Source organism: Hippocampus guttulatus, chromosome 7, assembly GCF_054856545.1.
Source record: "Hippocampus guttulatus isolate MCC_2025c chromosome 7, RoL_Hgut_1.0, whole genome shotgun sequence".
Lineage (NCBI taxonomy): Eukaryota > Metazoa > Chordata > Actinopteri > Syngnathiformes > Syngnathidae > Hippocampus > Hippocampus guttulatus.
The window spans coordinates 3,327,091-3,350,691 of NC_141267.1; the positions used below are offsets into that span (position 1 = coordinate 3,327,091).

Below are 23,601 nucleotides of genomic sequence, written 5' to 3' on the forward strand. Positions count from 1 at the left end.
AAGGAAAGTGAAATCAGGATGGCCAGAATGCTTCTACATTTTCCTCTGTGCACCCTCATACCATATAATTGCAGCAAATTGGATGAGAACTTATTTTAATTAAATGGTCATTGATTGCAAGTAGATGAGCTTTGAGTGTTGGCGATATTAAACTTTTGCTAACTGTGAAGATCTAGGAGAGAAAACTGAAGTGGAATTTCAAACCCAGAGATCTCCGAAACCAGCATTGCTATCGGTTTTTAAATGACATCAAGTGGCAGGGGAGATGTTATCATCTTATCCTACTTCAGAAACTATTCGGTCTGACTGATTTATGTTTTCCTCTTATGCCCTCTTGTGTACATTTCAGAAAAATATACATTGGAAAGGGTACGCCACTGATTACTCGTCAGTAGTCACATTTGGTGCCCCTGCTTTATAGAAGACAATCACAGAAGGTGCCAGTACAAATACTCATTTTTGATTGACGCCATCAGAGAGAAATCAAATGTTCCTTGTTGTTCAGACATTATAACATCTACAAAAAACTTTACAAATATGTGATTCTGTCACTTGATTTTGGTCATTCCTATTGACTGATCACCAAATACACAATCAGCATTGGCAGAGGTAGAAAGTTTGCACTTTATTAAAAACAAACTAAAGTATACACAATTTGAGACATTTTCCATTCATGTGAAGAGGGTTTTTTTGGGGGGGGGGGGTGCTAAAATGGCATGCTTGCTTTCTGTTCATCCTGCAGATAAATAAAATGAGGCTGATACACTCAACACCACGACTCTTCGTTGCTATGTCAGAAATAAGGACTACCATTGAAGGTGATGATGGCTCAAGAGGCAGTGTTGAGGGGGGGGGGAATATCCATGAAGCATCAAGACGGATTATTTCAAAGTTATTGTGGCCCTCTGTGCTGTTGAGCCAACTTTCCATATCCGCCTCTGGCTGGGTCGTAGTCCTGCCTGTACTCATCCCTTACCTACATAGAAAGAGCCAAAAAGAATCACTGAAACGTGAGAAAAGACTTTCAGTACATTCAAGGTTCTTCTATCCAGGCAACTATATTGCAGAGAATTAGTTGCAATCATGATTCGTGTATGCAGATAAAAAGCAAAGCATTGAGTTTGATGTGGGCTGAAAAAGCTTTTACATGTGATTTCACTTCTGTTCAAAAATAAGGACGGGCTTCAAAAAGGCCACTTAAGAGAACAGCATTAATAAAATATAACGTACAGCTTTTTGTACAATGTCACTTACAATCTAAGCGCTTGTTATGTATTACATTAGTCGAGTTTTCAAACGTGGGATACATTTAATGTTTTAAGGGGCTGGCACAAGGCAAATGTGACACAAATCCCTTTCACATTCCACCTACATGTGACTCAAGTTGAAACAGACTATTGGTTTGACATCTTAACATTAAAAGTGGTTAACTTATTACACTACGACAGGCATTTTTTTCCAAATGTGCCTATTCCTACAGTGGATATGTACAATTTCAACATGGAGCAGATAATTCTCACAAATGCTACGCTGAAAAAAATAGTTTGTGCAGTCATGTCTTTCCTAATTTCCAGTCATGCAACTTTTTTTTGATTGGAGACATGCCCTTGCTGTCAAAAATTAAGCAGCGCAGACACTTTTAACCTTCACACCCAATGGAGAACAGCATACAGTGACAACTGCAAGGGGTACCATGGAATTTACCTGTCCTCCAGACTTTCCACGACCATACTGTCTTCCCTCCTTAAAGCCAGTGTCCCAGTCCGTCCTGATCATGCGGTCATCGAGACGTGTGCCATTTATGAAGCGCATAGCATGTTCTGCATCTGCCCTTGTATAGTATCTACACAAGCTGGGGTTAAGGTCTGTTGCATACTCTTCTGTGTGCGTGACAATACTTCAGTTCGTTCTGAGGTGTGTCCAGGCACATGTTTACACAGTACAGTGTACAGTAAACACAGTAAAAAGGATACTCGACAAAGCAGAAGCCACATGCTGTCTTTTTGACTTTATCCAGACCAATAATGATACGCTTTACATCTCCACTTTTAGAAAAAAGCTCGTGAACCTGTTTGGAAGAGAAAGAAAATGGTTGCAAAATATTTTCGCATGCTCTTCTGGAAAGCTGTACCACAACCATGTAACATCTTCTCAACTAACATTACAGATTAATCAATTTATTTAGTTCAGTGTCTCTTACCTGCTCCTCTGTGGTGTAGAAGGAAAGGTTCCCCACATATAACGTGTGGCTTGCCTTCAGCAGCTTCTCTTGTATATGACACTTACCCTGGAAACACAAGAACATATTCACAAAGATTAGCAAAAGTCACCACCAAGAGGTAGCTGGCGAGTAAGATTAACGGTGTTGTTAAAAGCAATACTACACCGAAGTTCTCAATGACTCATTTGAGCATTTACCGGCATCAATTACTGCAGTCAGGTCAGCCTCCACTCACAAAGTTGAAGTCAAGCCAGCCGCCACAGCGATTGTTAATACTTTGCATTACAGTAATCTGCTGCTAGCTAGCGGCGTTGGCCACCTTTAAAATCAAAGCTCGCATGTCAGTGGTTTGGATTAGACATAAAATAACTTTCCAGCGATCAAGCAACGATGAGTTCACCCAGGGAGAATGAAGATAGTCTCAGAATAGCACCAAGAAGCATTTTGAAGTTGAGATAGAAACAAAAGGCAATGTTAATTCTTCATCAATGACTAGAATTACACCTGGTTTTAAAAAATCTGCTCACACTAGGCTACCCAGGGTATCCAGCCGTAATACTTTCATTAAGATCTGATGTTACATTTCAAAATAAAAGGGCTCTGAAATCTGAAATTATGAACTACAGTACACACCTGAGATTAAAAAAAAAAGAATGAATACACAGTTTTCGTTATCCCACAACCAGACCATGTTTAGGGAACATTAGACCACCCCAGGCATCAAACCAGTGTTTGCTTCAAGAGCTAATGTTACATTTCAAAATAAAAGGCATCTGAAATCTGAAAATTTTCACTACAGACCTGAATTTAAAAAATAAAAAACATTAAAATTTCATTTTTCACTATCCCGCAACCAGATCAGGCCCAGGGAACACTCGGGCACTCCAAGTATCCAACCAAAATACCGATCAAGATTTTATGTTACATTTCAAAATAAGAGGCTCGGAAATCTGAAATTGTTAACGATAAACATGAATTAAAAAATATGCGTGATAACAAAAACAGATTGTTTTCATAATTAAAAAAATTGGATGTATAATTGAAAACGTAATATTGCAAAGGTTTTTGTTTTGAAAAGCAACATCAGATCGTAATGAAAATACAATGGTTGGAAACCTGGGGTGGTCAAGTGTTCCCTACACCTGGTCTGGTTCCGGGATATCGAAAATGTATTTATTAATCTTTTTTTTCTCATATCGGGTGTAATTTTAGTCATTGATGTCGGGTCAACATTAACTTTTGTTTCTATCACAACTTCAGAACGCTTTTTGGTGCTATTCTGAGACCGTTTTCATTCTCCCTGGGTGAACTCTTCGTTGCCTGACCGATGAGAAGTTATTTTATAACATTATTTTAAATCCAAACTAATGGGAGGCATGCACGGGTCGCAGAGCTTTTACTTTGAAGGTGGCCAACACTGCTCACTGGTGGCAGGTTACCGTAAAGTACGGTTATTAACAATCGCTGGTTTGACCGTGGTCACCAATTGCAGTGTCTATTCTTACGGTATTTTGATACGTTTAGCTTCATACGGTATATAGGTAACTAACAGACGGGACGATACGTTTATAGCTGTCTCTAACAATTGGTCGAAATAATGTATAACTAAGCTACGCAAATGTTCCAGAAATTTCCTTCCTGGACAAACCGTTTTCTGCAATTAGCGACCAAGATGTCAGTGTGGCACGTAAACATATCGGCCAGTTAGCATTGTGTCTTACCTTAAAATGTTGATCTCTGTATGAACCGATATCGATGTAAGAGTCGCTGTTTAGAGCATTCAATTTCACAGACATTGCGGATAAACAGATAACAGGCGAAATGCTACTTCTTCGTTAGTTTCGTCCTACGTTTCCGGTGAGTCCGCCGTTTAAACACGTCCGTGCGCAACAACTCCACTTGATCCCAAAGATGTACTGTATTTTCATGTTAGTCTTATTTCGTCATATTTACAGGTAAGTACGTGCTTCATAACACGGGCCTAAAAAAAATGTTTGTTTTTTTACGTCTGTGGCTCCTGCATGCTGTTTCACTTTCCTGAATAGCCTTCAAAACCTTCAGAAAGACGTAAAATTTGAGGACTCGTTTCCTTTTAAAAACCCAACCAGCTCATTTTGAAATGATCCCTTTAGTATCTGTCATTGTATTATTTTATTTACCCTATGTTCCTTTATTGTTGTCTAAAAGTAGTTGCTTTCTTGTACATACTGTATGTTGCAGGAGATCAAGCTCAATTGAGACCACCAGGTTAAATAAAGGACAAACACCCAAAGTACGGCCCAGGGTAAAATCTGGCCTGCCCAGAGGCTCTGACGAGCCCTCACAGTGACCATCAAGTCAAAGTAAAATGTAAAATATGCAGTGCTTTTATTTTGAAAAATTTGGTTTTATTAGTGTACACAAGTGTGGATGTGAGTTCAACAAGGTAACAAGCAAGACCTGCAATTTGAGTCAGCACTGTTGCCAAACTCGCAACGTTTTCGCTATATTTAGTGAGCTTTCCGACCAATCTAGCACTTGCAACTATTTTTCCAAAATGGCAAATTGCAAAAATGAAAACAGATAGAGGATTTGGAGTGATAATACTGTACGGCTGCCACAGGTGTCTAACTCTGGTTCGCGAGAAGTGTCAGCAAGCTCTGCAGGAGCTTGATAACGATCCTAATCACATTTGAATCAGGTATGTTGGAAACATCTCAAACATGAAGGACAGCAGCCCTCATGGACCTGAGTTTGGCATGTGTTCCATGCAAATATAGTTTCATAGGCTGTACATATTGGGTGTATTATTTTCTCACTGTATATCACTGAGTCAACAATTAGTGTAGTGGTACACTCGCCTGACTTAAGTTCCCACTCGTTGAGGATGTGGGTGTGAATGGTTGTCTGTCTCCATGTGTGCCCTAGGACTGACAGGCGACCAGTTTTAGGTGTAGTCTGCCTTCCACCCGAAGTCAGCGGTGATTGGCTCTAGCACCCCCCCCCCCCCCCCCGCCAAGCCTGTTCAGGGTAAACGGTGATGAACATGGATGGATGTATAAAACTGAAATATTACACGTCCCACTTATTTATATATTTGAATCATGACCTTTAGTGCACAAAATGTAATTTGGGAAGTTGAAAGATGTCATTTTAATAAGTGCTTATAGTTCTGTTTAAATATTCATTCATTCATTTTCCGAACCGCTTTATCCTCACAAGGGTCGCAGGGGTTGCTGGAGCCTATCCCAGCTGTCTTTGGGCAGTAGGCGGGGCACACCCTGAATCGGTTGCCAGCCAATCACAGCGCACACAGAGATGAACAAAACATCCACGCCCGCACTCACACCAAGGGACAAGAGAGTGTTCAATCGGCCTGCCATGCATGTTTTTGGAATGTGGGAGGAAACCGGAGTACCCGGAGAAAACCCACGCAGGCCCGGGGAGAACATGCAAACTCCACACAGGGAGGCCAGAGCTGGAATTGAACCCGGTACCTCTGCACTGTGAAGTCAACGTGATAACCACTGGACCACTGTTTAAGTATTGTATTTCCTATTTATAATACCATATCCAAGCATGGAACAATTTAGCATGTTGAGGTTAGCATGTTAACTTGGCCCTCAGCTAGCATTAGTTTCTGGTGTGGCACCTTTGCAAAAAATAAAATAAAAATGCCCATCCCTGTATGTACACGCTTGGGGTTGACGATTATAGCTTGAAGACGATTAATTGGCAATCACATTTTGGCCTTAACAACAACGATGCCATGCTGAAACCACCAGATTGTCAGTCAGTCAGCATAGAAAACAATGAGTGGTCTACAACTGGCTACGAGCACACAGGTCAAGAGTTACTTGAAATATTGTAGATTTTGCAACCAAACAAAAAAAAATGTTTTTCCAAACGTAATTTTTTTATCATCAGTTTACAAATAAAGTCAGCAACATCTGATATGATTTGTTGCCTATTGTCACAGTAAGTGGAATCATCATCTGTTTGTACTTGAAAAAAGACAAATATTCCTGCTAATAACAGAAAAATAAAAATGTGTATTTATTTGGAATGCTGCAGTTTTTGTCTTTATTGTTGCGTTTTAGTTCTTATTTTAGCAACCTGGATCCTGTAAAACAGGACATTATGCATCAGTAGTAGCTCTGCTGCTGGAAGAGTCCCATCCCAAATTTGTCATGTTGTCTTCTTCACTGATGTCCCACGTGGTCTCCAATCACAAGGAGCATCACCTAGAAATGGAAAGAAGCAGCATTAGGTTACTGAACAATCCACCGGTTATAATTTTGTATGTCATAGTTACATCAATTCATCATGAGGCACATACAATGTATCCATAAATTTTCACATAATCCAACTTCAGAATCAGAATCATCTTTATTGGCCAAGTATGCACAAGGAATTTGTCTCCGGTAGTACACGCTGCACTAGTATCATCATAAACAAGGACATGACAAATAAGTAAGGAAGGACATTCCGTAAGGCGTAGAAAAAAAGTAGTGTGCTTCCGGTAACCCGACCGACCGAGAATTTCTACGTCGAATGAAAAATTTTACGGTCGGCATTTTTTTTCAAACAACCCTCTACATTTTTGTGCGGTGCAAACTCTCGCGATATTCAAGTTGAGCGCGTGCGTCGTTTGCCCTGTCGTCCGTCAACAACATTGAAACATGACGGCGGCCACGATCTGCGACGACAGTTTAAACTGCGTTTTCTGTATTACAGTTGCATGCTCGCAATGTAATGTTAAGAAAATAGCATCCATTGATGTATCGAAAAAAATCAGCGAACTATTTGATGAACACCACGGGCAGAGTAAACACCGAGGGCGGGGGAGGACGTCGGTGGAGGCGGCAGCGCGCCCCGGCCCCCCGAGTCCGGAGCTGGGAGAAAACTAAACAGGTGGCGGCGGAGCGGCGGGTTCAATGTCTGCTTGTTTTATGTTTTATGGTTATTTTGTTTAAATTTTTGATGGAAAAAAAAACTTTGTCCGACCTACCAACCCTATGCTGAAATTTCATGTTACCGGAAACACTATCTTTTTTGTTTGGCCTAATGTAATTGTACCGTTGTGCGGTGGTACCACCCAGTGACAACTGTGAGACAATGTGCAACGTATCAAATGGAGCTAAAGTAATCAGTGGTAGATTACAATACAACTTTATTATATTACAGCCTTATTCCAAAATTGTATTCATTTTTGTCCCATGATGACAAAGGCACAGTAAAACCACTTTAGTCCCCCGCTAAATAAAACAGTGTCAACATGGTTGTTTGTGGATTTGTTTTTATTTGGGCATCAAATCATTCTGTACGTTAGATTGTTTTCACTTTACAGAGATCTCGCAAGCATTTCTTTCACCAAATACCTTCTAAACTTAAATTGAACAACAACATTTATATTTGGTTGGCACTATTTTCTGACCTCTGATTTCAAATTCAGTTGATTGTTTAAAAAATATATACAATGATGAAATGCAGAGAAAATTGTGTCTGTTATACAGTAATGGGGTGGTCATTATACCTGAACATGAATTTCAGTGACCACAGTAATTTAAGACAAAAAAGCAGGATCAACTCAACACTTGAGTGTTTAACTACCAAAATGTGATTGTTGAGCCAGTTGATTGAAAAATAGTCAATCAATGTGGTTTAATGTTACCATGACCATCAGAAATAAAATGAACAAAATTTCATCATCAACTCAGTCAAGGTTAATTTTTGTTTCTGTTACAGAATGATTTGTGGGATGAACAGTCAGTCAGTCAGATAGAGTTCTAAAGTAGTGAAAGTAAGCCAGATTGGTTGATTTTGATGCATTGAACCCATAAATACAAAAATATAAAAATAAACTAAAAGATAAACTAAGATGTATGCCTTTATAGGTCATTTGATCGCCATGCCCCTACAGACACAACCTTGGAAAGGTATGTGTTCCGATAACTTACTAGGACCTCTGAGCATCCCTCTTTCATCAAAGTTCGGATCTCCTCTCGATGCTGACCAGCTCCACCTCAAAGATCAATGTGGCGCCCCCGGGGATCTTCGGCGGCGCTCCTCGGTCTCCGTAGCCCAGCTCGGCGGGGATGACCAGCTTCCTCTTTTCTCCCTCGCACATCCCGAGCAGGCCCTGGTCCCAACCTTTGATCACTTGACCGCTTCCCAGTGTGAAGGTGAAGGGTCGGCCGCGGGGAATGCTGCTGTCAAACTCGGTGCCGTCCTCCAGCTTGCCAGTGTAGTGCATGTTTAGCACGTCTCCATTGCGTGATCTCACGGAGCAGTTGTCCACTCGCTTCTTGATGCCGATCTGCAGCTTCTTCTTCTCGGATCCGCGGACTAACATCGGGCTGAGCGACAGCACCGTCATCGCCAACAGTAGAAAAGCCCGCATGACTGGAGTCGTCTTTGTTTTTGAACCTTCGGTTGCTTACACAGTTGAGTCACCACATAAATGAGTGTGTTCAATGAAGAAGGAAACGGAAGTAGCAATTTTCTGAAATGACTACCGCTGTTCATATAGAGCGCCACCTTTTGAATAGGAGTTGACCTGCAATTAAAATTATATACAGTACCTTTCAATGCGGAAAGAAGGGTGCACGCAGTCGCTGATGCAACCTGTTGTTTTTTTAAGAAACAAAAAGAGCAATAACACACACATTCATAGGAGTTGCTGTTAACCACAACTCACGCCAATGCGCTCCACACTCAGATTAACTACCGGAGTCAATATTCCCCCAACCCGGCTCCTCCCCTCTCTATGACGCCACACGAATACAGTACAAGAAATAGATATTACAGTACTGTACAGCAGGGGTCCCCAACCACCGGTCCGCAGACCGGTACCGGTCCGCAGGGCATTTGGTGCCAGGCTGCACAGAAAGAACTTGCCTTAATTCCATTTTATTTATTTCGGAATACGAAAGATGTTTTATTTAGAAAAAATACCGGACTCTCCGTTACATCCGTCTGTGTCACGCTTGACTCATGTCAAGCCACCTTCTCCGTCACGTGACCGATTACGCTAAAAACAAAACGCTGGAGCTCGCAAAATGAGTAAAAAAACCTGCTGGAGATCGCAAATGACGGCGGCCTTAAAAGTACGTTCGAGACAACTGGATGAAAGCTATGGCTGAATACTCTGAGATTGCCACAATAGCACTGTTGCTATTTCCGACATCCTACCTGTGTGTGGTGGGGGTTTTCTGCAGCAACGGTGACTAAAACAAAATTACGAAGTAGACTGGACATAAACCACACACTTGAGGGGTCATTGTCTCCTTTTACCCCGAGATGGGACCATCTGGTTGCAGAAAATCAAGCTCGGGACTGTGGTGAGTCGTCATTTTCATGCACTTTGAATTTGCGTTGTATCGTATTTTGAAGGCCTTAAACATTACTATAGCAATCAGTGTTGCGGCCAGATTAGACGCTCCTTGTTTTTATTATTATATTTCGAAAACACCACAGTTTTCATGCAGATCATACCATATTATTTTGTTGTATTAATCCGCCACACTTTATCCGGTCCCTGAAAATATTGTCTGACATAAACCGGTCCGTGGGACAAAAAAAGTTGGGGACCCGTGCTGTACAGGACTTTTCTTCCAGTCCCAAATTTTTAAATATTTATTGACCCCAAGGCACACATTTTACGATGAAAAATCTCACGGGCCACAGCCAGACAAAACACTGAATAATTATAATCTACTCTCTCAGTGTGAGATCAGATTGGCTCATGTTTAATTAAGTGACACAAAGCCTCACCGGGGGCCAGGATCATTCCTTGCCTTACAAACAGTTTTTGGTTCAGGTTTCTCTCGCTCGCTCGCTCGCTCGCACGCACGCACGCACACACACACACACACACACACACACACACACACACACACACACACACACACACACACACACACACACACACACACAAAAAGCTAAAACCTAATCTCTCTTCGTGGCAACAGGTGAAACAGGTCTCTAAAAGGAGACGCTTTTGCTGTTCCTCTCTCTCTCTCTCCCCCCCCCCTCTCTCTCCCTCCCTCCCTCTTATTACAACAGCATATATATTATAACAAATTTAATAAGTAAGAGCAACAAGTCTGGAGAATAATATTAGGAGAATGATCGCTCCTCTCTCTCAACTCCAACTTTTTGTTTGTCTCCTTAATGACAGCGGGAGGCTTTTGCCTTTTCCAGCCAGTCCGACTCGGCTTTGAGAAGGTAACACCCAACGACCTCAGGGGTGGCCCGCGGTTTTTTTCCCCCCTCAAAATAACTCACCGGTGAAATGACCATTTGAAAATGTTAATATTTCCAGAGATTTACAGAAACAAAGTGTCGCCTATTGATATTAACCGTTTAATACCATGTTCAATCATTGTGATAATTATTGTCAGAGTTCTTTATGATCGATGACTTCACAAAGATAAACCACATAAATCAAGGGAATTCTAGCAGTTTTATCAAGCTGGTATCCCTTCGCATTCATCAGTTCCGGAGAAGTAGCTCTCACTTTCAAAAGAGTTGGTGACCCCTGCTGTATTGTAAGTATAAGCAAACGCAGTAATCATTATTGATCAATAGACGGCAATAATTCAGCATTGTCACTTTGCAAACCACCGATAATACGAAAAAGAAGAAGAACCGGAAGTCCAACCATGGGCTCGTTTGTCACCTGATCTCTGACGTGCTACTGGCGGACGACACTGGCACCTTTAGAACTGAAGTAAGTCACCTCTGTTACCACCGTTTTGAACAAGAGCACGATAGTCGTCCACCAATTGATTCGGATCTCAAACTAACATAGAATATTGTTTTAATTTCAGAGATATACTGTCTCGGGGGATTGTCAAGCTCCACCTCCCCTGCTAAGCTAAACTAAACCGTCGACCAGCTCGCTCGAGCGTCGCGGAGGAGACCGTAAAAAAATGCTGTCTCGAATGTTGCTGTCGCTGCTCAACAACCTCCGCGTCGTCGAGAAGCTAGCGGAGTCTCGTCCGATCCGTAGGGCAGCGCAGATCACAGCCTACGCCATCACCAAGGCTCAGATAGTCGGCCGGGACGCCTCGCAACGGGCCTTGCGGTCCAAGACGCTGCGGCAGGTCCGAGAAGAGACAGGTCGAGTGCCCGACGGCGTGGAGGAAGTCGGCAGGCGACTCAAGAGAGTCGGAGAGACGTTCGTCAATGAAGTCAAGGATGGGTGGAAAGATGGATCAAGACAGGTTAAGAAATAATCCCTCAACCTGAATGATGAACTGAAATCAACTTGGAAAATTCAATGTCATCTCTTTGTGGCAACACTGCAGACATTTTATCCAAGTGTGGCTGCAGGGTGCACCCAGACGTGCCGTAAAAGTTCTGTCAAAACTGATTGAACTCCAACCATGGAGCATTTTGATGCACGTGGAAAAATCTTCACACTCACACTGACATCAGATCCAGACGCGTGTTTGTGCGCCTGTGTAATTTGCATATACTGTACAAGTGTGGTGGCTGCCAGCAACACGAACTGACTTTTTCTTTCAGCCAAATCAATGTGGCACGAATATTAGGCCATTGTTGTACAAATCAATGTGGCACGAATATTAGGCCATTGTTGTAAATGAGTATCATTTTAAGGTACAGTATATGACGATAATATTACGTTTATGGAGATGATTTACTGTTGTGGCGAGATTAAAATCATTGCAATTGATGTGTGGTAATCCATTTTCAGTATAAACACAGTTTGTCAAAGATGTGATGGGTTGTTGAGAAAAGGATCACAACTAAATGTTTTACTAAACAGAGCACCTGCCGTAACATGTAACCAAGTGGTTAGCATGGCTGTCTCACTAGGCTGAGGGTTGGGGGTTTGAATCTCGGCTTTGGCCTTCCTCTGTGGGGTACTGTACTTCAGTTATGTTCTGATAGTTATGATATTCGAACCCAGGGGTGTCAAAGTCTTTTTCGTTGGAAGGGCACTACAGTCCACTCCAAAAGTATTGAAATGGTAAGATCAATTCTTTTGTTTGTGTTGTGTGGACTGAAGAGAGCGAAAATGTCAAAAGAAAAATCTCAAAACACTATCGGTATCCTTCATAAAACCAAGGATCTCCGAAATACGGAATTGCAATACAATGTATAATACATGTTGCTCACTATTGCTGCCTTATCTGACATATTGTGTGGAGATATGGGGTATTACAAAACAAATACTCAGTCTACCTTAAAGCTACAAAAAAGAGTGACAGGAATGATTAGCCTTTCACAATATATAGATTCAACTATCGACTCTGTTATTCATCAAATTAAACATTCAAATTCGATGACTGAGTTGAATTCAAAACAGCACAAATAACGTCCACAGCATACAATAACCAAATTTGTCACGATAAGCTGTTCAAAATCAGAGAAAGTTGTTATAATTTAAGGGGCGCAATCAGTTAAAAAAAATCAATGACAAGAACAAACCTACAAAAAAGACCTCTGTGCTCAAGCTGTTAATTTATGGAATGATTATGAAACAATTGAAAAGGTGTGCAACTGTTGCTGTGTTTAAAAAAAACACAGTATGACAAAAAGATATACATCTGGTTAAAAAACAAGAAAAACGGCACCGAATCAATTTTTCAAGGGTCTTCAGGTTTAATTTACGATTACATTATCAGCACAGGGGGGCCCGGTGGTCCAATGGTTAGCACGTCAACCTCACAGTGGTTGTGGTCTTGATCCTGGCTTTGGCCTTCCTGTGTTGAGTTTGCATGTTTTCCCCGGGCCTGTGTGGGTTTTCCCCAGGTACTACGGTTTCCCCCCATATTCCAAAAACATGCATGGCAGGCTGTTTGAACACTCTAAATTGTCCCTATGTGTGAGTGTGGGTTCAAATGGTTGTTTGTCTGTGTGTGCCCTGCGATTTGCTGGCAACCGGTTCAGGGTGTCCCCCGCCTACTGCCCGAACACGGCTGGGATAGGCTCCAGCAGCTTGTGAGGATGAAGCGGATCGGAAAATGGATGGATGGATGGATTATCAGCACACGTCAGTGATGTACAGCGAGGTTGACAACTGGTTACTTCTTCGCTACTTCTTCCCTCGCGTCATATCGGAAACTATGAATCCAAAATATAAAATTAGCTTCTATTCCAATTTTGACCTTCATTAAAATACAAGAATGTCTCAAATTCATCAAAATCAAAAGGATGCTAACTAAGCTAAAAGCTATGATGGACAGTCCCTCCCACCCCCTCCAGCCCGCCCTGACAGCACTTGGTAGCTCCTTCAGCCAGAGACTGTTACACCCGCGCTGCAAGAAGGAGAGATACCGACGCTCGTTCCTACCGACTGCTGTCAGGCTGCTGAATAAAAATAATAATAATAATAATTAAATGGTGTGAAAAACAATTGTAAACAGCACTGCGCTTTATCCATTTTGTATTTATATTGCACTTAATTGAACAGTGTTTTTTTTTTCTTCTTTCTACCCACATTCTTGCTGCTGTAGGCTGTAAATTTCCCCAGTGTGGGACAAATAAAGGATATCTTATCAAATAAGGTCAAAATTTTATTTTTGAAATATTTCTTTCTGATTTCAAAAAGAAAATTGTTTAAATTGATCCACCACTGTTCAACAATGTGACAGCAACACACCTGATTCAAATAATCGGGATCTTTCTAATGCTGCTTCATGCCAGCCGGAAGTCAGTCCAGTGTGTATCCGCCTCTCGCCAAAAGTCAGACAAGCACCAGCTATCCTGTTGACCCAACCTGGGACAAGCAACAAAGAAGATGGAAAGTCGAATTTGTTTGTGCCTTCTATGATTATATGTTCCAATCTGGTTCAGAGTACATATCCAGTCTTTCTCTTAAATCTTTGTTACGCTCAATCATTGTACAGCTCTGGCTGTATCTATCAAACATGTACCGCTACGTGATAGGAAAAACATGACACACAAATGCCTTTTGATGCATTAAGAATTTATTGTAACAAGAGACACAACACAGCTGGCTAAGATACTTAATACCTGTGCAGACTCACTGGCCTGGCAACTAAATATTAGTTACGTTTCATCATTTCACACTGAAATAAAATCTCTGTTCAGAAGAAAGAATGCACTAATTTTCGACAGTATGAGTCAGTACATATACACTGATATGGCATCTGAACATCATATAAAAATAAATCTCTGGGTTTAAGAAAATACACATCAATGTAGTTCTGACAGAAAAAAGACCATGGATTGAGAATCACAAAAGAGACAATCTACAAAGGGTGTTTCAATTTGGTTCAAACTAATTCTGTTTAGCTGGAATGTTTATTTGCATTGCGGTACCTATTGCCACGTCGTTCAGTTATTTAGGCGAAGACCACTTCTGTAAGCTAAATAGTGATGGATAATTCGAAACTGTCCCTGAAGCTACTGTAGGAAAAAACTAAACATCGAGGCCTACCTGCTCTGATACGGCAGAGCCACCTGGGTGTAAACAAGGTGGTATAGACAAACTCATTTTCTTTTTCGTTTTTGGCCCCATAAAAACATTTGAAAAGGTTTACATCAGTGGGAGGAGGGATCGGGTTTTTTTTTCACAAATGCTATGCGATGGAGGGATTAGGACAAGAGAACAGGGTGAGGGAAGGGAGCGGGAGAAGAAGTTGCGTATGCTGACTTTCAGATGGCTGTCAACACAGAGCAGAGCAGCGCTACGGTGACCAACCACAGCGAGGAAATCACTACAAGACACGGAACAGGTCACACGATAAATTCATCATATTACACTCGTAACCATGCCATTTTAAGACATCAAAATTAAATATTATCGTCGTAAGCAATGTGTTTACCTGCACACGATGCATTACACTCCATGTTGATAAGTGAGTCCAAGTAGTTCTGGCCCAGCCACTCCTGGTAGGTCTTTCTGTCACCTACCCCCACGAGGCGTACGGTGGAGTCTTTGAAGATAAGATCTGTGCCCCTGTATTCCTGCGAGTCGAACATCCGGAACTCTGTACCCGTGTCGCTGCCAAAATATGTCTGTAAAAAAATAAAAATAAAAAAAACGGGATGGACAGTGAGGCTTCGAGGACAATAAAACTGATTAGGCAAGACATGTTATTTGAAAATGACGCAGAAATTAATATGGGCAAGTTAAACATTCATGATCTGTCAGGGTTCTTATCAGGGAAGTTGAGGCCTCGCACCGCTGACTTCGGGAGGTGCATGGCATACGGGGTTGCCAATTATTCACAGATTCAAAACACACAGGCAAACAGCCAGCCACACTCACATTCACACCAGAGAAATTTGGATCCCTAATTATTCATGTCAAGGGAAAAGAAAAAAAAAAAGAGGAGCGCTCAGCAAAAGCCCACACAAGCTTGGGTAGAAAATGGAAGCTCCACGTCAGACAACACAGAATTTAAGAAAGAAAAAAAAAATCTCTCTTCCTATTCCTCACTTGTGACAGTTGAACTCCCTTGAAGTGTCATTCAGAGTTGCAGTGTAAATTGCAGTTAAGAGACTCCCTTGAGAAAATGAAATATTTCAACCTTTATTCTCTCGTACCTGTGCATTGTCCAGGAGGCCATAGATTGCGTGGATGTTGGTGTCAGGCCGCACCATAACGGCATGGGAGGGAACGCGCGCCAGATGACAGTATTTATATTGAGTGACCTCGGCTTTGGTGCTATGCGGACAAAGCAGCTGGAAGTCTTTGGACAGGAGATCTCTGGCCCAAATTTCATCAGAGTTCCCTGGATAACCACACAAAAGCTTCATGTGAGGATTAATTTAAAATGTAACATTTGTTTGAAAAAGATTCTGCTTATACCATCAGTATTTTGGAACACAGTTGAATGCTTGATGAAAGCCACATCTCCACCACCTGTTGCCAGACACCTGTATGGAACAGATTATTCTTATTATTTTCAAAATGAGGCTTTTTAGGCTTAAGAACCTAAAATTCTTTCTATCCTATCCCTTATTCTCATTATGGTTCCTCACACCTACGGGGAATTTAGAATCATCATTGAACCCAACATGAAAGTTTTTGGAAAGCGGGGGGAAGTCGGAGTACCCGGAGAAAACTCACGCAAGCACGGAAACATGGTGCAAAATTCACACAGGAGGACATGAGCGGACATTCGAACCTGAAGCAGACGTGCTCGACCACTATAATCCCCGTGTAGAACCATCATTCGATGATAGGGAAGAAAATCAAATGTATCGATTAAGAAGCGGATTTGGTATGATTTTTTTTTTTTACCTGAAGGCACCGTCGTATCCATCGTACAGGTCCTTTCCTTTCTCACATTTGTTCTGCCCCAAGATGTCTCCAGTGCACAAGCCACACAGGTTGGTAGGGAAACTGGGCTGATTCGCACCAGGTACACAACTCTGCTTGAAAAACCCACCCACCGCTATGTACCATTGGGGGGGCAATAAGAACAATATTCAGAGACTTTTTTTCACATGGTGTGAGATGATTTGTGCAAAATGAGCTGTTTCATGAAGTCCACCGGCTCTTACTTCTTTTACGGACACTGACCTTGGGCTATTTGACAATGTTGAGGGCTGATCAGGCCTTTCTCTATCAGGGTTGATACAGGAACGTTCCAACCAGCTGTGCGCCCCAATCCTGTGTGACAGGACTGAAGGCCTTTCAGATCATCAAGACTCCTGATGCCATAGCTACTCTTTTTCACCACCGCAACCGCATAATAGTTGGAGCCATCCCGATCCGCTGGAAGAACGTAAAACATTGTTAATCTGTGTTGTAGCTTGGCGATGTCTTCTTGCTTCACTCTGTCTTCTTTGAACCTGTGTAGCTCTCTCCAGTCGCCAGTACCAAGCCATAGTCCTTGCCAGCCGTAAATATATAACCTCCATCCAGAGTGATGGCATCAGCCTCCTTGTTCTGAGAAGGAAGTGATACAGGTACAAGTATGTGATTAGAATTCAGACATTTGGAAGTCCGTTTTAAAATGACAAAAATGTTGCTAATCTCAACACCTTACCTTTATTTTCTCCATGCAGTCTGTCACAGAGTCGCCATAGATACAGTTGACAGACGGAGTAAGCCCTTTATTTTGAAAGGCCGAGCCCATCGCAGCACATTTCTCCTGCTCGCCCGTCGACAGCACACACCACCGCAAAGGGCTTTCTATTGATACATCGACAGGTAAACTGGTCGGTAGATAGGCACATACTGTGGAAGCTTTTATTTATTTATTTGTTTTTAAGACATGGACAATATAGTTACGTCACTGGAGGTACTCTCTTCACTTATCACCTAATTTTGAAACATATACTGTATATTTTTTTGTCACCCCCCTCTCCCCAAAGCAGCGACAGAAAACAGTAAAACACGCACGCAGAGTTAAACTTTTGATGCTGAACTGCAATTTCATCCAGACATTTAATTTCCCGACTTGTTACGGCTCCTGTCAGTCATGGCAAGCACGTATGTGTGTAAATGGATAAAAACAAAAGCCATCGGTACCTGGAGGTTTACAGTCCATGGCACTCATGGCATTATGATAGAGCTGACCCATCCATTTCTTCGGGTCGTCATACTTGGTGCTCTGAAACGTGACAGAGGACTCCGAAAAGAGCAGGGTTCCTTCACCGTAAGGCTTGGAGGAAAACATGTTGAATCCAGACTCCTACAGATAGGAAGCACGAATGAATAATATTGTGTCAAATGTCCTGATGAATCACCATTATTCAGGAATACACATGAAAGCAAAGTGGGTTGGCCTTGGCAGTTTGTGCGAATGTACATGTATTTGTATTTTGATTTTTCAGTACAACACAGATGCATCCAACTTCCCGCATGGAACATATTACAAAGTGGGTAAGGGACTGGAAATATTACTCACTTTAGTAAGCAAGCATAGTGCAGTGCGGCTTTTGGCTGGCAGATGTAGGTAGTCAGATGCTTTTGGCACTGTCGTCAAAATCATTTGAAACAGCGTTTCAAAATATACTGTATGTAATATACAACATGTTGTACAGGGCGGCCTGCTGTTCCAGTGGTTCACGCATAGACTTCACAGTCCAGAGGTCGTGGGTTCGATCCCTGCTCCAGCCTCACTGTGGGGAGTTTGCATGTTCTCCCCTGGCCTGCGTAGGTTTTCTCCGGGTACTCCGGTTTCCTCCCACATTCCAAAAACATGCATGGCAGGCTGATTGAACACTCAAAATTGTCCCTAGGTGTGAGTGTGAGCATGGATGGTTGTTTGTCCCTGTGTGCCCTGCAATTGGCTGGCAACCGGTTCAGGGTGTCCCCCGCCTACAGCCCGAACACGGCTTGGAAAGGCTCCAGCACCCCCCCCCCCCCGCGGGGGGCCAAATTTAATGTTATACATTCATGTAGACGTAAATGTCTGGAGTAGTTAACATTACTGTACTTAATGCTATATACTAATAAAAAATAATAATAATCCTCGTCTCACCCCTCGGGTGGTGTCCGTCCCTCATTCAGCTCGGGTCCTCTACCAGAGGCCAGGAAGCTTGAGGGTTCTGCGCAGTATCCTTGCTGTTCCCAGCACTGCACATTTCTGGACTGAGATGTCCGATGTTGTTCCCGGGATCTGTTGCAACCACTCATCGAGTTTGGGGGTCACTGCCCCGAGTGCTCCGACCACCACAGGCACGACTGTCACCTTTACCTTCCAGGCTCTCTCCAGCTCCTCTCTGAGCCCTTGGTATTTCTCGAGTTTCTCGTGTTCCTTCTTTCTGATGTTCCGTCACTTGGGACCGCTACATCCACTACAACGGCTTTCCTCTGCCCTTTATCTATGATCACTATATCTATCTATCTATATATATATATATATATATATACCTGTATATGTGTGTGTGTGTGTGTGAATGTACGTAGAAATGTAATGTGTGCGCGTGGTGCGCGCTTCACCGTGCATGCCAAAAGGGTCAGAGCAGTGCACAATTGCTCCCGCGCACAGTTTAGAGGGAACACTGACATTCAGACTCAAAATCTGCCACGACACCCTCCGTTTGTCTGCGACACGTCTGACGGCTCAAAATCGGGCGGCATTCATGAAACCTGACATTGGCAACAATCCCCTTAAGACTCAGCGCCGTATTAAATATTATAAGACTGTATGCTTCTGTTCGTGAGTATAATAATAACACATTCAAGCACATTTGAAATATTCCTCTATAACCCAAATTGTGACAACCCTGCAATATATAAAATAGTCAACATTTGTGAAAAACCCAGGCAATAAACAAACAATACAAAAGGCAAAACCCCAAATTTTAATAAATGATCTGTGCTTTCAGGCTGTTGCTACTGTAATGGGGTGAGATGCTTGGACTTACCAGTCCCTGAGAAAGCATGTTAAACACCACAGAGGGAGTGACGTGATTGCCAACCACAATGCCGCGGGATGGGATGCGGACCAGATTGCAAGATTCCCACTGATTGATGGGACGTCTGCTTCCATCACGACACAACAGCTCATAGTCTGCTGATTTGTATTTATGTGCCCAGTCAGGGCCGTGACCTGGAGAACAAAAAAAAATCTGTGGTTACAGACCGAACAACTCATGGTGTCTTTAGGTACTGTCTGCGTAAGATAACTACTGAGGAAATTAAGTAAGTCCTTACCATCTGTATTGTCTTCAACAGTTGTGTGTTTGATAAAAGCTACATCTCCTGCGCCTTCAGCCAGACACCTAATGGGGCCAATCAAAATGGGAGTCATTCATTTATAAACAATCATTTACATCACAGGTGTCAAACTCAAGGCCCAGGGGGACAGATCTGGCCCGCCACATCATTTTATGTGTCCGCGAAAGCAAATTAAACATGTCAAATTCCATTATGCTTTCTAAAATCTAGACCAAAATTGAAAAAGTTCATATGTAATAAATAAGAGACATTGTCATTATTTTCTTGTAACCAAATCCCTCATTATAGTAACTTTAACAATAGTTGATCAAACCATTATTATTGAGTTTTTAAAAATTTGGTTTCAGTCATAACGGCCCTCCAAGGGAAACGCTAACTAACATGTGGCACACCCCTGATTTACATTCACACCAATGGACAGAAGTGATGCAACCCTCATGGCAATATTGAGATTGTGGCAATTTTAAAAGTGCCACAATATTGTCATCATGTTTTAATATTAAAAGCAGCACATCATCATCAAAACACATTTTGTGAAATTTTTGTACACTTCAGCCAAACACAGCATTTTGAACTATGTAGACCATGATACTTTGCACCACTGTCAATTCATAAAATAACTAAATAGTCCACTTCCGAGTCCTTGGACAAGGTAGAGCAAGTATAATTAACATTCTGGGACATTCAAATTGAGGCTTTTGACTGCATTGCTATATATATTGACTTGGGCTATTTTGTGACTTATCACAAATCTTAAAATGAATTCTTTGCATTATTTTATGAAACCATTTTAATGTTGCGGAGACGCAGTATGTTACCTGAAAGCTCCTTCATAGCTGTAATATTGTTCATTGTTGCTCGCCTCACATTTGTGTTGTCCATTTACATCGCCAATACACAGCTTGCACAGAGACTCAGGATCGCCGGCCTCATTTGCTCCCGGAACACAGCTGCTATTAAAAAACTGTGCCACACCTGATCGTGCCCGCACACACACACACACACACACACAGAAAATATCAAGGCATGGTTCTGAGGGCTCTTTCAACAATGCAAGGATCTTACCCTTTGAGAAGTCACAGCCCATGACTGACATGTAACCCTGGTCTATGAAATGTCCGATGGGCATCTTCCATCCGGCTGTTCGGCCTTTCCCAGTGTGGCAGCTCCTTTTCCCTGCCAGGTTATTGATGTTGATGCCAGAATTGACCTTTTTTACAACGGCGACTGCAAAGTAAGAGGCCCCGGTACCTGAAGTGACAAAGTATAAACAGTGAGATCCAGGAAAGTACTGTATATAAACGCAAGCAATGACTCAGGGCAGAAACGTTCTCACTAATAGAAGGCTAACAACATGATTGCCACCATCAGTGGAAAAAAAAACAATCTAATAACTCAAGAAGGATGGAGGTTGTTCAGCGCTTGTTGAAACAGTTTCTTAAAAACCTTACTTAGGTATTAAAAAGAATACCTTGACAGAGCTCCTGTCTGAACCTTATCAACGTAGTCAAGTGCTTTCTTTGAACACAACTGATAAAGACGGCACTCGATGGCACTCATTTTACCCTTTGATCTTGTGAAAATGATATGAGGCGATTGAACCGCATGACGGGAGCATGCACTGGAGATGAACAATCTTACGATCAGCCTTTGATTCACTGGCAGCTATCTTGAATGAGGCACTCTTGCCCAGGTTGTAGATGTCAGAGGCAAACATGGACAATGCATCAGCTTCGTTTTTCTACAGACAAAGCCAGAAAATAAACATACGATGAAAAACAGCAACAGCACAGCTAGACCAAGCGAATTCATAGATGAACGATGTAGTATGTTGTTGAAAATCAAGCCTTTCAGGGACAGCAGGTACTAGAGTGGACAGCTATTCAAATGTTGTTTTCTCTTATATCTTAATGTCACAGTTGTGCATCAACTACTACAATGGACTCTTATGTGTGTTGCCATCCACTGCCATTATTTTCTTCCCCGTGCCTAAAGACTAATCTTTATCATTATTTGTGCACGAAAGGGTTAATTCCGTTTATTTTTTCTTTTGACACACTACCTAATGTATTGACAGGTTTTGTGGCATAAACCCCAAAAGGATTTATTTAACAGGCATGGAGCACCTTTTACAAACACCAAATCACAGAGGAAGTCAGTGTATAACGATAAATCAGCTTCCAACCTGCAGCTTTTGTACACAGTTCTCCACCGTGGTTCCACGAACGCAGCTGAGCGATGGCCGGATGGAGACTTGGTCAAAAGCCTGGGACATAGCTTCACATTTTTTCTGCTCAGCGTCCGAGATGGTGCACCACCTGATGCTGCTCTGACCGCACACTGAGCAGACAGAGATACACCAGTTTTGCTCACATGTACTAAACCTCACGAATCATTTCCTTGGCCAGTTCGCAGAGCATGTCAAGAGTTTCACCAAAAACACAAGTCACAAGGTACAGAAGCCTGATTTTTGAGGTGAAAGGGAAGAACATTTTTCATGACTAAATAGAACTACCAGTACTCAATCGATAGCAGCTTTGGCCGTGTACTAATAATTCTGGCTAGTTATTACACAATTATCTTCAATAGGATACAGAGACAATAAGTTTCATTCTGGAAGAACAAAAAAAATCACTACAAATTGTAAATGTGATACTGTTAATGAGTGGTTCCTCAAGAGAAACAACACAAATTACACCTGAATGTATTTGACAAATTCTCTCATTTTTTTCTCACTTTTTTGTGTTGCCAATGTTTTAAAATGATGAACATTCAGTTTTCCTGGCATGTATGACTATTAAATTAGCAAACTTATCAAAGAAAGTATAGCTGAATGACAGTAAGATGTTTTTTTTTAATGGGCATTCGTGCAGTCTTGTAATATGACATTTGTCAATTTCTGTTCACATAACTTGAGAATTAATTGCCATCCAATCTTCAAATTTGAAATATCCTATCCTTAAAATGTTTACTACTAAATGTTGCAACCGTTAGCTGGATTAAAAAAAAACGACAAAAACTAAGCAACAAAAACATTCAAATAAACGAGGCAACTCGAATGCCCCAGCACCAATATGCCATACAGTAACAAGTTACTCAATATGAAGGACATTACAGAAGATATTTCAAACCAATATAAATGCATTTGTACTTCAGATCAAATCATTTTAAACTTTTTTTTCCCAAAACATCAGATTTGGTGCAAAAGATGATGTCGAAAATTCAAGGATTTCATAACACAACATGCAAACATAAAATGTGTGTGTGTTCATGCGTGCGTGTGTGAATTTAATTCAATATAAAAATGGATTTTGATTGTTCATAATGTGTTTCCAAGTTTTTGTTACGCAGACACCCTGAGATAGCCTTGGCCACCCCAAGAATAAAGTCTAGCTCTGTCACAGAAGGCTAAGTCATCCATCCAGCAATAACTATGCCTAGATTGTAATTTCATCATATAATGTCACTTCTTATATATGAGTTTCCTGGATAGATCTGTAGTTCAACTAAGCATTTCTCTTACCAGCATGAAGAATTAACAGCAGGGCTCCCACCGTCGTGCTCCACGTGGCCATGATCACGTTCTTCTTCCCTCTCGGCTCTCTGCTGACTCTTCAGTCCAAGTGAAAGTTTTATCTCGGTTTTATACTGTATCTATAAAACGGGTCAAAGTTCTGAGCGTATGTTCAGGAATGATGTTGCACAACTTTAGTCCGTGTCAACAGGTAGGATACTTAAGTGGCAGCAAATCTCACTCGGT

At 41.8% G+C, this 23,601-nt stretch overlaps 4 protein-coding genes across 4 annotated transcripts; 1 reads left to right on the top strand and 3 right to left on the bottom strand.

Annotated features, from left to right (window-relative positions):
• Positions 1-600: 600 nt before the first annotated feature.
• ncbp2 (nuclear cap binding protein subunit 2) lies at positions 601-4,089 on the bottom strand. Its single transcript, XM_086115612.1, has 5 exons — positions 3,943-4,089; positions 2,201-2,287; positions 1,974-2,068; positions 1,705-1,843; positions 601-976 (listed from the first exon to the last, which is right to left on the bottom strand). The coding sequence occupies exons 1-5, from the start codon at positions 4,015-4,017 to the stop codon at positions 893-895; spliced, it is 480 nt and encodes a 159-aa protein (XP_085971738.1). The 5' UTR covers positions 4,018-4,089; the 3' UTR covers positions 601-892.
• A 2,143-nt stretch (positions 4,090-6,232) lies between these two features.
• fkbp2 (FKBP prolyl isomerase 2) lies at positions 6,233-8,702 on the bottom strand. The gene is made up of 2 exons (XM_086115614.1): positions 8,161-8,702; positions 6,233-6,444 (listed from the first exon to the last, which is right to left on the bottom strand). Exon 1 carries the CDS (start codon positions 8,601-8,603, stop codon positions 8,187-8,189), a length of 417 nt encoding a protein of 138 aa, XP_085971740.1. The 5' UTR covers positions 8,604-8,702; the 3' UTR covers positions 6,233-6,444; positions 8,161-8,186.
• A 1,974-nt stretch (positions 8,703-10,676) lies between these two features.
• On the top strand, positions 10,677-11,903 carry LOC147202000 (uncharacterized). The gene is made up of 2 exons (XM_086115615.1): positions 10,677-10,934; positions 11,035-11,903. Exon 2 carries the CDS (start codon positions 11,137-11,139, stop codon positions 11,440-11,442), a length of 306 nt encoding a protein of 101 aa, XP_085971741.1. The 5' UTR covers positions 10,677-10,934; positions 11,035-11,136; the 3' UTR covers positions 11,443-11,903.
• A 2,248-nt stretch (positions 11,904-14,151) lies between these two features.
• meltf (melanotransferrin) lies at positions 14,152-23,507 on the bottom strand. The gene is made up of 16 exons (XM_086115587.1): positions 23,365-23,507; positions 22,027-22,181; positions 21,483-21,582; positions 20,907-21,092; positions 20,660-20,816; positions 19,818-19,885; positions 19,529-19,713; positions 17,685-17,847; positions 17,200-17,345; positions 17,003-17,099; positions 16,731-16,925; positions 16,449-16,602; positions 16,014-16,081; positions 15,749-15,936; positions 15,025-15,217; positions 14,152-14,916 (listed from the first exon to the last, which is right to left on the bottom strand). The coding sequence occupies exons 1-16, from the start codon at positions 23,414-23,416 to the stop codon at positions 14,855-14,857; spliced, it is 2,169 nt and encodes a 722-aa protein (XP_085971713.1). The 5' UTR covers positions 23,417-23,507; the 3' UTR covers positions 14,152-14,854.
• Between the last annotated feature and the right edge of the window lie 94 nt (positions 23,508-23,601).